General features: G+C 35.9%; 1 protein-coding gene across 1 annotated transcript in view; it reads right to left on the bottom strand.

Moving 5' to 3' along the window:
• The window catches only part of LOC126809843 (receptor-type guanylate cyclase Gyc76C), an 83,769-nt gene that overhangs the window by 23,038 nt on the left and 45,332 nt on the right, over positions 1-15,399 (bottom strand). The window contains exons 4-9 of the mRNA XM_050534656.2: positions 14,951-15,123; positions 12,231-12,366; positions 8,461-8,612; positions 7,376-7,481; positions 4,527-4,605; positions 899-1,016 (exon numbers count right to left, since the gene is read on the bottom strand). Coding sequence (XP_050390613.1) covers positions 899-1,016; positions 4,527-4,605; positions 7,376-7,481; positions 8,461-8,612; positions 12,231-12,366; positions 14,951-15,123 — 764 coding nt within the window. The remainder of the gene's footprint in view (positions 1-898; positions 1,017-4,526; positions 4,606-7,375; positions 7,482-8,460; positions 8,613-12,230; positions 12,367-14,950; positions 15,124-15,399) is intronic.

The following is a 15,399-nucleotide window of genomic DNA, read 5'->3' as shown; positions in this document are numbered from 1 at the left end:
TTAACTTTAAACTGTTCACGCTATATGATTAAGAATGTGTAATTGAGATGATGTCACGCTGTACTCTTTAGTCTGTTCATTAAAAACGATAAGTTCTAAATATTTGACATGTGTGCAAGCCACGTGACTTCAGATGAGTTGAATGACCCTCCATTATCAGACCCTCCGTCCTGCATATATGGACAAAAGACAACAAATATGTAGTTTCTATTAATTGTGAAGCAATAATTGAACAAATCCAATACTGACTGTCTTATTATGAAAATAATTCGTCTCAATGGTCATTCAAAATTACAATGACATCAATCCCAATAATTTTTACACGAAACACGCAGATGGAATTGTTATGAGAAACACGGAGATTAAAATTTGGCGAACCTGACTGCATTTATATCCCGAATAATAACATTAGGATGTCGATGGCGATGATACCCGAATGATGAAAACGGCTAATCTTTGGTGAAACTATATGTGGAAATGAAATAGGGTTTAACATCCTACTGTTCTACTTTGGCCTATTGAAGACGGGTATACGCCATACAGTGTGCTATGGGGGGACTATATTTGGAACCGAAACCGTTAGTCAACCGTAAAAAATGAAGTTGCCAACCCGGCAATACTAAGTGGGCTGTACAAAAAGGACATTATTGTCAATATGCGAAAACACACAACTATAGATTCCCCAAGGCAAGAACTCCACCATAAGTTGATGGTTTACCAGAATGGTCACTGGAGGGGATATAGGGGGATCACGACTTTAATAGTTTTAAATTCGTTAAGCCGATTATACTACAACATATTATCTGAGAGCAAATGTGTTTTGTAGGTTACTTCAGGGATAGCTTACACTAACACCAATATTATACCAGGAAAGATAAAAGGAGTAATGTATTTTTACCCTGCTACCACTTTTATTTCTATCTAGATGTCCCGTTCCTGGTTCGTCTCCTGTTTTAATATCTGATATAGAAATCTTCCACAACAAACCAGCTATCTCCTGTTCATATCGCCAGTTTCTATAATTATACATATTCAAATAACTCAAAAAATATTTAGTGGAAAAAATAAAACATTTAACAACCTGCACCATTATCGCATATGATAGAACTAGTTAAACACGTCCCAAATATAATTTTAACACAGAAATCATTGCTACGATAGATGCTCATGAAGATTTCAATGACTACACTATAATGTCAATAATTTAGATAATCTTTAAGAGGCATTTAGTAACTGGGTAGAGCAATACACAAAAAACACATACTTATGGAAAAACAGCTACTTATTTATTTGGGCGACGTTTCGAAGAGTATTCTCTCAACGTTATCAAGCTAATACAGTAATACAAGAATAATGAGATCAATATATACAGAAAACTGTAACAACAATTCATGAAACCATACAGGACAACAACAAGATCAAAGGGGTTTATTCTACAAAAACTAATTAAGTGTGAAGAGTAGCCATTGAGTATAGTTAAGCAATTAGGTAGCTATGATGATAGATACAATACTACCGGCAGAATGGGATAGTACCTACAATACAATTATGATATACCATGGTTTGTTTAGATAATGGTAATTAACTTTATATGTCTGTGTGATTAAATGTACAATTAGACTAGAGTAACCCATATGTGTAATAATTCTAAGAAATAGAGTGGATATAACTGATAAATTGATAATAATATTAGAAAAAATGAAAAATAATAAAACTCATAAAAATTCAAAGGTTTCTTATCCACTGTACTGTAGAATGAGTGGGGGGTGATGGAAAACACATAATTTAGGTATATTTAATAAGTTCATCATAAGCACTAGGCAGGAATATCCCTGTGTCGCGGTTGAGGTCTGGACTGTTTCTTTTAATGTGTATGGCCTCAATAATTTTGCGGGTTTTTTCTATCGGTAGGTTGGCCGCCAGGGTTCTATACGTTTTAATTCTGTGTCCTGGGTTGGATTGTGTGTGTTGGGCCACAGCTGAATTGGTAGTAGAGGATTTAGATTTATGCTGACTGATTCTCTTGTCTAAAGGCTGTCTAGTTTCTCCAATGTATTTTTTGTCACACGTGCAGGTTATTTCATAAACACATTCTTTTGGGTTCAGTTGTTTGGTTGGGGGAAGTTTGCCACTGGCCTTCAGGAGATCTTTGAGAGTTCTTCCTTTGGAAAATGTTACCTGGATGCCTGTTGGGGTTAGGAGTCTTCTGAGGTGGTACGATAGTTTGCCTTGAAAAGGTATTGTTATTCTCACTGGTGGTGTATCTGGTTTAGGTTGGCTTATATCTGTAGGAGGATTGGTGGTTGCTTTGATGATTTTCTGCACTAATTGTCGGGGGTAGTTATTGAAGTTGGTTAGAGATGTTTCAATGTGATCAAGTTCTGCTCTGATGTAGTCTTTGTCGCAGATGTTCACGGCTCTGCGCGCTAAAGTGGATACAGTAGCTTTCTTTACGCTGTGCGGCTGATTCGACTTATAATTGATGTACTGGTTGGTATGTGTGGGCTTTCTATATACGCTGGTATTTAGTTTGTCAGCAGATCTCTTAACTAGGACATCCAGGAACGGGAGGGATTGGTGCTGTTCTTTTTCTATCGTGAATTTTATTCTGTTATTTTGGTTGTTGAGGTGGATGAGGAGGAGGTTGGGGTCTTCATTCTGTTTGAGAATGACAAAAATATCATCTACCTTACGAAGCCAAGCTGTAGGTTGAACCGGTGAAGTGGATAGGGCATCGTTTTCAAAACTAGTCATATAGATCTCGCTGAGGACTGGGGACAAGGGGCTTCCCATGGGTAATCCATGTACTTGCTCGTAAAAATCATCTCCCCAGGCCAACCTACCGATAGAAAAAACCCGCAAAATTATTGAGGCCATACACATTAAAAGAAACAGTCCAGACCTCAACCGCGACACAGGGATATTCCTGCCTAGTGCTTATGATGAACTTATTAAATATACCTAAATTATGTGTTTTCCATCACCCCCACTCATTCTACAGTACAGTGGATAAGAAACCTTTGAATTTTTATGAGTTTTATTATTTTTCATTTTTTCTAATATTATTATCAATTTATCAGTTATATCCACTCTATTTCTTAGAATTATTACACATATGGGTTACTCTAGTCTAATTGTACATTTAATCACACAGACATATAAAGTTAATTACCATTATCTAAACAAACCATGGTATATCATAATTGTATTGTAGGTACTATCCCATTCTGCCGGTAGTATTGTATCTATCATCATAGCTACCTAATTGCTTAACTATACTCAATGGCTACTCTTCACACTTAATTAGTTTTTGTAGAATAAACCCCTTTGATCTTGTTGTTGTCCTGTATGGTTTCATGAATTGTTGTTACAGTTTTCTGTATATATTGATCTCATTATTCTTGTATTACTGTATTAGCTTGATAACGTTGAGAGAATACTCTTCGAAACGTCGCCCAAATAAATAAATAATTTAGATGTTTGTATATTATAGATGTTATCCTTCATTATCTTTCAAAATTGAATGTCATTAGATAAGAGAAAACGAGAAAAATAGAAAAGGTCCGTACATTATCTTGTACTATACTTAATAAAAATATGGTAATGTACGGACTATTTCTACTTTTTTCATTTTCTCTTATCTTGTGACAGTCAATCATTTTTTGAATTGTCAGATATTAGTGAGCAGAAATTCGACCGCTCGTTACTTCAGTCAGTTATTTTTTTCGCGTCAATTTCGTTTCTTCAAAGGTTCGTCACGCATCTATCGTAGCAATTGATCTCTGTGTTAAAATTATATTTGGAACGTGTTTAACCAGTTCCATCACATATGCGATAATGGCTGACACCAATATTTTGCTTTAAAGGGCGTATAGCTCTAATCTTTGGAACCTTTAATTAGACGAAACTGTGTCGAAAAGAACATTGTTAATATAATATGAATGCATAACATCTTTTTTACATTCAATATTTAAAATGTGTTTTGTAATTTCTAATCAGTTATGTTCAGTTAAATATGTGAGCAGTCCAAATCAAATTGTAGACGTTTGCGCCCGGTTAATCCCGGCTACAGGTTTATCTCCGTTCTGTTTATCGTTCGCTAGATTCTCAGCCTGGTGCTTCTTATAAAGGCTGTCTTTATATACAAAACAAAACATGCACTGACCATTGCTGTCGTACGTACACAAGAACACAGAATACATATTTGTAATTTTCCCTCGGCGGCTTTCGCGGAGAAACAGGAATCATAAATCGGTTCTAAGCGGAAGTAAATACAGCGTGATACGAATGCCTTTGGGGGCATCGATCTTCTAGAATAACTGATGGGCTTCATCACCGGGCATATTCGATTACCAGAAAACATCTGTATAGTTATAAATGTCAATTAAGAAATAATAACCCTTCTGAACTCATACAAAAGATATCATGACGTCTTTAGATGGCGTTTCAACTTAACTTCAAATTATATAAAAGCTTATATTTTTTTTATAATATATTATGTATGGTAAAGATTACAATAGTATTACCTGTATATTATAAGTAATATCACACCTATTATAAATGCTAATCCACCCAGTATTCCGCCAACAATTTCAAGAGTGTAAGCTGAAAAAAACGTCAACATGTTTATTAACCTACAGCGATATTTTTATTATTTTTTTTCAAATCATGGCGTAATCCCTTCTATATGGTTTAAAGCTGGTATTACGATAATTCGTTGACGTAAACGTGTATCATAAATCAATTTAAATATCCAGATAACATCATATCCGCTAGTCATGTAATTATTAGTAACAACCCCATCCCACCCATCGCCACCTGACAAAAATCATCAAAAAGGAAATAATTTTATTATCCTTTTACTTAATCAAAAATATTATTCTATCATAAATAACGGTAATAGTTTTAATGAGTTCTGGCTCAATATATAAAAAACCTAATTACATTCATAATTGAAAAGCTATATTCCTCAAATCCTAGCCTGTAATCATTTTATATAAACTGCCATGAAAATTTAATTACAGCCGCAAAATACATTTCATTTAGATCCCAAAAGTTTAATATAGGCTAAAGTCAGCAATATCGATTTAGCGGATTTCGCCTCTTGGTAAAAAATACAACTTCGATTTAAATTGGATTGCACTTGAAAAGTAGAAGCGAATCTGAACATTGCCACTTTGCAAACCACATCAACAAATCAAACTTTATTAAATCACCACTTTTATTTTTTACTCAAATCAAAGAGATATCGTAACTTTATCAATTAAATGAAATTCTACTTTAGATGTACTGGGCTATTTTTAGACCCGCGCTTTTCTCCCCCAATGCGACGACAACCAGATATCCAACTATAATAAACCATTATCAAAAAGTGAGATGTTAAATCCCATTTCATTTCCATTAACTATTATAACATGTATGAAATGAAATTGGGGGGTGGGGGGTGGATGGCTGAATGGTTAGCGTGCGCGCTGTATCATAAAGTCTGGCGTGGTTTCGAATCCCCGGTTGTACGTGGCAAGGAGTAGGGTCGCCTGTCCAACCTCGTGGGTTTTCTCCGGGTCCTCCGGTCTCCTCCCACTGCTAAAGACCCCTACGCGCAAGCCAATTATGTAAATAAAATTAAACCATATGTTAGTCCCTAAATGACCTAGTTTGTGTCGAGTGGACGTTAAACCCCATTTCTCTCTCTCTATGAAATGAAATGGGGTTTAACTTCCTACTTTTCTGCACCGACGGGGCTAATGAGGGAAATTTTGCCCGGAAAGCGGCACTACGCCCTACTCTTATTTCTAATTCTAATTGTCAAGGGTTTTTTTTACATACCCTCGGGAAACCTAGGTTTTTCGTCTCATCCGAACGGCTAGACGCTATCTTTGTCAGGCCCTTCAGCCTGCACCCCTGCCAATGGGGAAACCACGCATGAAAATCCAGGGGAACTTTCTCTGCCATTAGGCTTACATGTTTTAATAAACTTCTTTTTATGATTGCGAAAGTTTAGAATATGCTTTGTTGGCTAAATGAAACAGATGCATCAGGTGTCATCTGAATCATATTCTAAACAAGAGAATTGGAAAATTTTATAGACATAACTCGCTCTAATTTTATATTTTATTTCGTCCAAGTCAAGGGTGTGCAGTGTCAATCTTTGATTAATATCTGAGAAAACTGACATAATTATATGGTTCATATTTTTACTCAGACAAAATTATACGAGCAAATATTTGAGTTAATCTTTCTATGGTTCATCATTTGAAATTATTAAAGTTGAGGACAACTTTGTACTTACATGGTTTTTATGGCTTTGGTCTCAGAATGCTGTAATTGAATTTATTTTATGTGGAAAATGATGTATTGTAAGTAATAAAAGATAGGTTACCAGGCAACGAAACATACACCCACAGCAACTAAATCGTCCGGGCAGTCAACAAGGGTTGTCGCATATTTTTACTTTTTTCGGTAATGAAACATTTATAATACACTAAAATCTGTTTAAGAGCAACAACTCACGAAGTAATTATCAGAAAACTATTAGAATTTGTTTGGTTTTTATAAAGTTCTGCCCCATGCTAACGTTTGTATGCAAAGCTTTTAATATCATGGATTTAACTGTTCAAGTCATAAAAATTCATTGAAAATCAATATACTTGTTCGTCTCAAGATCTTAAACTCTGTGTATCAATCGGATGATAACTTAAGGGCCATAACTTTAGCAGTAATTATCGGAAATCGTTGAAAATCAATAGGAATCTTCGTCTCATGACCCCAAACACTGTGTATAAATTTAAACTCAATCGGATATTAACTTTAGCCTCTAGAGCATCCACAAGATTTTTTGAAGTGATCAAGGGCCATAACTCTGGCAGTAATTATCGGAAATCGCTGAAAATCAATAGGATTCTTCGTCTCATGACCTTAAACACTGTCTATAAATTGAAAGTCAATCGGATATTAAATTTGGCCTCTAGAGCATCCACAAGATTTTTCAAAGTGATCAAGGGCCATAACTCTGGCAGCAAATATTGGAAATCGCTGAAAATCAATAGGCTTCTTCGTCTCATGACCTGAAACACTGTGTATAAATTTAAGGTCAATTGGATATTAACTTTGGTCTCTAGAGCGTCCACAAGATTTTTCAAAGTGATCAAGGGCCATAACTCTGGCAGTAATTATCGGAAATCGCTGAAAATCAATAGGCTTCTTCGTCTCAAGACCTTAAACACTGTGTATAAATTTAAAGTCAATCAGATATTAACTTTAGCCTCTAGAGCGTCCACAAGGAATTGTGGACGCCGGACGGACGGACGTACGGACGGTGGCGACGACAATATACGACCACATTTAAATGTGGGCGTATAAAAATGACACATCTTACTTTGTGGGGGTATACATTTCTCAGCTCTATATCCACATTGAGGTTCATCTATAGGTGGTTTAAACGATATCCAGTCAATCTCATTTTCTTCAAAATATCGAAAACTCTGTAATTTAAGAGACCAAGCAATGCAATAAAAATGCTGAAAAATATCTCGCATGCGTATATAAAACTTGTTTCATCCTGTACTCGTAAGTCTCTGTATTCATTATAGATTAGAGAAATAAGTTTAATCAGTTTAAATCAGTTTAATCCCTACAAGGATTAACAATCCAGTACATGTATTTACAAACTGATGATGAATTGAAATTTGGGAACATTCGTCATCCTATGCGATGATATAAACAAGCCACCTATACCAATGGACCTCTTTTTCACCCGGTAGAAGGAAACAATAATATCTGGTGTTGATATTATGCTTTCGTATTCTCAATTAAATGTTAATTAATCTATATCTATATGAGTATTTTAACATGGATTAAAGATACATTATGTATTATGTATTAATGAACCAAGTTATCTCTGTTTGTAGTTTTGACAAGAAATGTGCATTGATTGTTTATTACCGTAACCACGGTACCTGTGTATTCGAGCCCTAGCCTCGTTTCTCCATTTTATATTAAATCATTAAATGGCTGAATCGTTCTAATCTAGTTAAAATTTTGGGCATCCGATAACATCGCGAGTTGATTGTGGTCTGGTCATGTTAATAAATGTCTAATTAATAATTTATATAACATACAAGGCCTAAAGAGAGACCTGCAATAGGAAAATTTAGCTCTTGAATATTTAAGATATTGTCCGAAAAGTGCATGATCGGCGGCTTCAGTGAGAGGCGGATGAAATGATGAACTACATAGTTACAGAGCTAACAATTGTTGCTTTAATTTTTGTATCTTTATAACTTATTCCAGTTTACTTTCCAAATATACCATCTTTTAAAAAATCAAAACTGGTAGAGAATACAGACAGAAACATATGATATAGGAATAAACCAAATTCCACATAAATTTTACCTATATTGGCAGAGAAAATATCCAAATGGAAATAAATGGTGCCGAAAAAGTAAATTAAATCTTGTTTACCGGTATTCCACTTCCCTCTTCAATCTGGAAATGACCCACAGGCATCATAGAATAGTTTGCATAAAAAGATTCAAACCAGGCTCGTGATAATAGTGTATAGTTACCCTCAGCATCTCCATTTTCATCTATATGGGACAAAAATCCTTGTATACCTAAAAAAAATCAATTCCATTTTTACAAATTCTTTGGGATTTTTCTTCTTCGTAAAAATAATGGATTAGTAGGACCCACAGTGTCTTGGTCACTTCGTGAAGATATGTTTTTTAAAATCATATCCAGTACTTTAAAAGTAGAGTTATAAATGCAATGTGTGTTTCAGTGGATTTAAACCAGGTGGATGCGGCTATTGTAGGCAGTGCTGGTATAGATAGTACGCACTTCACTATCATACCCAGTAGCTTTCCCTAAATAGAATTGAAGCACCCGAAATCAATAAAATTTACAATATTAAGAGAGCCTTTTAATCATTCTACATTCCCTTATCAAAATATCTCCATTCGGTTCTTATCGAAAAAAACTAAACATTAAATGATTTTGTGGGGTTATAAATCTAGCCTTACATTAAACAAAAAATTCCCTTTTAAGCTGTTATCTTCCGTAGGGGGTCACGGAGGCTAAGTGGGAAAGACGCTGGCTCGTTAGCCTGGAGGTCGGTTGTTCGATCCCTGCATTGGCTGAGAGAGAAAGTTCATCCAGATTTTGCGGCGTGCTTCCCCCTTGTCAGTGATGCAGGACGGGTGAAAAACCGAGGTCGCGTGTACACATTGGCGTGCACGTAAAAAATCCCTTGACAGTTGGAATTCGATATAAGAGTAGGCTGTAGTGCCGCTTTCCGGACAAAATTTCCCTCATAGCACACTGTATGACCTATGCCCATCTTCATTAGCTCAGTTCGGAGCAGAATAGTAGGACGTTAAACCCCATTTCATTTCAGTTATCTTCCGCATGACAGCCAATGAAACCGTTATTAAAACCAAAAGCTCTGAAAAGGGTTAGATAACGCTCAATATGCCGTAAAGATATAAACGATATTTTTCAAAAACTTCTTGAACTCGTTCCACCAAGAGCTCAATTTAGAACCAATTCCCAGTGCCCTATGTTTTTAGAAAATTAATTATTAAATCGTACGTAAAGTACCATAGACTGCCACTGTAGTAGATTTTAATCACAGCATTAGTCACTAGCACATGGTTCAATTTTATTTCAATAATTCGCTTGCGCGTAGCTGTGAGAGGAAAATGGAGGACTTAGAGAAAACCCACGAGGTTGGACAGACGACCTCACTCCTTGTCATTTACAATCAGGGAATCGAAACCACGCCATTAAACTCTATGATAGACCTTGTGATCTAATGCGCACGCGTTAAACCATTCGCCCCCTCCCAATTAGCGGTTATAATATTGACCCTAAAACTACTGACCTATACAGCGCTTGCAATGTTTGGTGATAATCGGAATCATATTGATTAAAATGCAAATCTATATTTCGTTTTATACTTTGCATGGCCTAGGCTACATGAAGATCTGACCGGTTGTACTGGAAGGTCGCGTCAGGGGTTGTACCAGCGGCTTTTGATTAATCAATGAGCGTTGACGTTTCTAGTTATTTACCCACAGTTCCGTGCATAGCACGCCAGGAACTCGCCGTAACAGACCGTTTCATTGGCTAATCCTTCACTTCAACCAGAACACCGGTAATATAACAACTCTTCCTGATCACAGTATCGTAAAGACAAGTGAAACAAAATTTTGAACTATAAAAAACGAAACGAAATAGGATCTGTGTTTTAATCAGATTGCAATGCGCTAACTTGCAGAGCGTTTACAAGATTTCAGTGACTTCGATAGGGTTCCCGATTGTGATCAAACGAGTTATCCCCAACATGTTGAAAAAAGACATTCGTCTGATCCGGAGATCGTCCCTAGGGTTTCGCGGACATGGGCATTCCTCCTTGTGACTAGCAGAACAACCTCTTTTTAATACTTCGATATTACTAAATAATGTGGAAATGTCGACTTCGAATGTGGTAACCATAAGGTGCTGTATGTACCTAATCTGCATGGTGTAAGGTCTGATTAGTTAAAACATTGATCAAAGTCTATAAAAACAGCTGCCTTCCCTTGAACGACCCACATTCAGATCACTGTGTTTATAATTGATACATTATAGAATACGGGAACATCTTAGTGTTGGACGGACGCGGGTGATAGTACTTCTGTTGCTTTTTGCTGGCAACGTTATGTGCGTCTTGTCAGTGGGTTTGTCTTTTTGGTTTCTATTTATCCTGAATAGACTATTGGAATTAAAAAAAATGTTATATTTATTTTGAGTGTATATTAATGCAGAATAATTTAGTTGGGGACCAATAATCTTTTTGTATTATAAAATAATCATATATGTACGGTCTGCTGTGGAACGACACAAGCGTGCTGTTCGCAAGGTTAACGATGGTTTCCTTCGAGGTGTACAAACTTTTGGGAATGATGTTGCAAGGCCTGATGCCGGTTGTGAAGAAATTTTCTTCAGCCACCCTAAAAAAAATCGTTAACAGCTGACATAACGTCATCATTAGAAAAATGACCACCGACCAGTTCCTTTTTCATTTTTTGGAAACAGGCCTCACCCATGGTTACAAATCTGGCCAAAAGATTATCAGGATCTTCTTCAAAACGGTACGTCAGCAGTCTGACACGTTTCTTATTCGCAGGTAAGCGCTTTTGCACTCATCTTGCAGAAATTTTGTCATTCCTAACTCTTTGGCAATAATCTGCCCAACCCTCTCATGAAAAATGCCCACAACAATGGCAATGTGCCCAGTGGTTAATCGTCGATCAGGCATATTACCATGTCGTGCAACAGGGTAATGTTTTCTTGAATGGTTGATGGCTTTCCGGGACGCGGGTCATCGTCAAGGCTCTCTCTGTCACGTTTATTCCCAATCAGCTTTTAGGAATAAGATCCTAATGATTTATAGCATTTTGTTTAAAAATGTCTAACAATCTTTTAATATCTGGATTTGAAAAAAAAATCCAATTTTCGTAAGCGTATGTACAAATGTCAGGGATAAAGATGTATGGTTTTAGATTTTTAAAAAAAACGACTTAATATAGGATTAGTTATGGTTTAGATTTTAAATCACAACAAGGATTATAATAAACCACAGGATATAGAGCACTATGTTTGCAAAAATTAGACAGGTCTAGGATAAACGGGAAAAACATTGTCTAGGCAATCTAATACGTGTTTTTATTTCACGGATAAATGACGTAAATGCAGTTTTATTTGCTAACGGCAACGTTTACTCTAACAAAATCAACACAACCCTTGTATTTCGAAAACTCTTAAAAGCTTAAGTTTCTCTCGAACATCACATATCGACCCTCAATCATCTGTCTTTGCACACGACTTTCATCTATTCCATTATAGACATAAACACATTTAGGCTTTCTTTATTCTCATTTAATTTACAAAAATATCAGCAACCTGTGTATGATCCCCTCGCCCCCTTAATAGGACTGACGAATATAACTACTTCAGTGTATTCTAAGTACTTTTGAACATCTCCGTTTATATGCTTATGTGATAAATCTAGTCCTTTTACTATATCAAATTATTAAATATGTGCTTAAGGGACACCCAATAGATCAATAAAAGAACAGGAGAGAGAGAGAGAGAGAGAGAGGGAGAGAGAGAGAGTAATAAATATAAACTGTATATTATCATAAACGACATCTAGTTTATATTTTAAAAGATCTAAATGTGTCACTTACTTGTGTAAGATCTATCTCGTATCTTGTCAATAATAGCTGTACCGTTTTTGATATTACCATTTTCATCTAATACTTCTTGTAAAGCTTGGGCATATAATCTCACAGCATCGTATAAATAGGCTGCATACACCGATATCTTAAATATACAATACATGCCTTTACTTAATATTCTTTACGATATTTTGTCGCGTTCATTTAAATAATAAGTTCGAGTGTTCTATGGACCATGAACCGACGCAATTGTCGAAGAAATAAGCATGCCAAGTTTCATTTCAATCGTACTTGATCCGATATAAATATTTTTTGTTTGAGGTGTCTGTATATATTATGTACTCTCTGTTGGTTTGTCTTGTGTAATTGTTGGTGCGCCCCCCCCCCCCCCCCGCACTTACTATTGAATTGGCGGGACGTTGGGCCCTTTTTTTTTAAGAGCGTCGACCCCAGAACAAGACGAGTAACAAGATGAGTAGCGTGCGGGGCCCAGTTCAGATGCAATGTCGTAAAGGTTTGTTAACGGTAAAGAAAAGAAAAAAAAACTGACTATCACGTCAACATAATACATAGGTTATTTTAAAACTAACATAATGGTTATTGTTATTTACTATGGTGACGTCGTGTGTAATGCTAAGCAGAGACAGCGGTATTTAGGCAATCTAGTCCACTCATTGGTGGATCTCGATTTTAAAACGCATATTTAGGGTAGACGTATTGTAGTGACCTGTGTTGATCTGTCCGTACACCTTTTTTGATAACATTTTCCAGTATAATTGTTTATTAGGGTATGGAAGAAACGCATTTCGCACTGTTATCGTTTCTGAACTTGTTAATACGATAAAGAAGAAAGTTTGTGTTTTGACGTTTACTTCTTGTGAAAGTGATTCTTGACGCGACTGAGCATAGGGAAGACCCCTATCGAAATTCGGAAAATAACGTTTGTATCCTCCCATTTAAATTTTGTGGACGCAATACAGGACTCATCGTTTATATTTTAATTGTTAGATTTTGTGAACGCGATAGAGGACAGTTTAAAGCCCATTCGACACAAACTAGGTCATTTCGGTTCAATTTTATTTAAATAATTCGCCTGCGCGTACGAATCTTTAACAGTGGGGGAAACCGGAGGACCCGGAGAACACCCACGGGGTTGGACAGGCGACCCTACTCCTTGTCAGGTACAAGCGGGGAATCGAAACCACACCACTTGACTCAATGGTGAACCTTGCGATTTCACGCGCACACGTTAAACCACTATCCCACCCAACCCCTTAACGTGACACAGGACAATTAAAAGTAGTCATCAAAATTACGAAATTTACCGGAAACTGCGAATCTATCCTTTAGGCCTTTGAACGTGAAATAGGATACGGTTCACATTTACAATGTAATGTTATTTCTGGGTTGCGTAGCCACATTTGTTGAAATTGAAGACAGGCTTAGCACAGATTTTGCTGTGGTCCACATAACAGGGGCCTTTTTTGTATCACCCAGGCGATGGGTATATTTTCCCTGTCAGGCGTGGACATCTGGAAGATTCCCATAATGTGTGATATCGATGTTATCACCATAGACAATCCATATCTAGATATTAAAAGACATATGTTACGTCCGATTCCTAAGCAACGCGCTTTTGTAGAAGGAAATCTCTATATTGAAATCTAAATTGTAATGTGAAATATACAGAAACATATGGCATTTCACAAGAACATCAACTGACTTTTTGATTGACAGCAATGTCCACATGATTCAATGTCTTCCCACGAATATATTTACTGAAGTAGAGGTTTAAATAGTAATGCTATAAGAATACTAGTGACCTAGTATGGATTACCAAGGAAGTAATATGAGAATGTCGATAATGATTGAAGTCAATGATCGAAATAAGATACATGATCACCCTGTAGAGTAGTCCAAGTAGATTATAATCTATTGGCAACACTGACCCATAACCAATGTAACCATTTTTCATGAAATTGCCTTCATATACGTTTATTGTCTATTAAACATTCATTTTATTTCACAGCATGGCACGTCTAGTTCATTAATTCTCTTTATCTCTTCCGCGCACAAATATTATACAAAATGCACAGATACAACCCATAGAAATATCACAGGATAAACCAGTTTTGAATCACCCCTTGAACGTGTATTACAAAAACGTTTAAAAAACCAGCAACTATTTTTGTAACAACGTCCGAATTTGTAAAAAAAACATTGGATATTACAAATTTGAACGTTTATTAGAAATGGGTTTCTATATAGCTCTGAAAGAATGGGAATATATTCAGGCAGTTTGAAATTGCTCCTTAAAGGGATGTGCTTTATCCATTATCCATTACAAACTGTTTTTTTAAACGAGGTCTTGTTGATAAGAACTTATTGATACACTTGAAACTAATGGTTTTATAATGCTATACCAGTCACCATATTTTTTTCATTCTTTTGATGAAATCATTTAAATTTTTACACATGATGTGTAGAATATGCATATCTATAATATATCATTTCTTGTCGGTCACTTTTTGCAATACTTTGGGCGATATTGACAAAAAACACTTTTGTTGATGATTAGTAGAACCCCTTTTATATGGCGCAATTAATGACGCTTTAATGTGTTCTAATCATAAGATGTCACAGAAAGTTCATGTCGTAATACTACATTTAATCCATCGAACAAATTTCCCCAGATTTACCAAATTATATCAATTTTTGTATAAACTTACTTTTTTCATTATATGGAACGGGTTGGGAAAAGAAAATGGCGGCTCTTCGTTATATTCGTTGACTCGTTTTAAAAAATCGTCATACTGAGGGTTTGTTGCTGGGCTGGATGTTATGACTAAAAGAGAACGAGAGGCTTCAAGGTTTCTTGGTTGATCTGGTCTATCCATAGTTCCTGCAAATTCAGAAAAAAATAATTAGATGAAAGGAAAATCAAGTCAGATCATTCCACATGTATTTCCAAAGTCAAAAGTGTGTACCATTTTAATATGAAGAAAAGCACATCTGAGTATAAAAAAGATCACATTAAGTGAAGTGGACAATATATCATACTTACTATTGTTATATTCATCTAAGAGATATAAAGATGGCTGTGTAAAGTCATTAGAACCAATGTCAACTTAGATAGTTATAACTTAAGTTAGTATTGATTGACCTGAATATTGTTTTT

This window comes from Patella vulgata, chromosome 2 (genome assembly GCF_932274485.2).
Source record: "Patella vulgata chromosome 2, xgPatVulg1.2, whole genome shotgun sequence".
Taxonomy (NCBI): domain Eukaryota; kingdom Metazoa; phylum Mollusca; class Gastropoda; family Patellidae; genus Patella; species Patella vulgata.
Note: the sequence above shows the minus strand (reverse complement) of the source record. Positions and strands in the feature narration are given on the sequence as shown.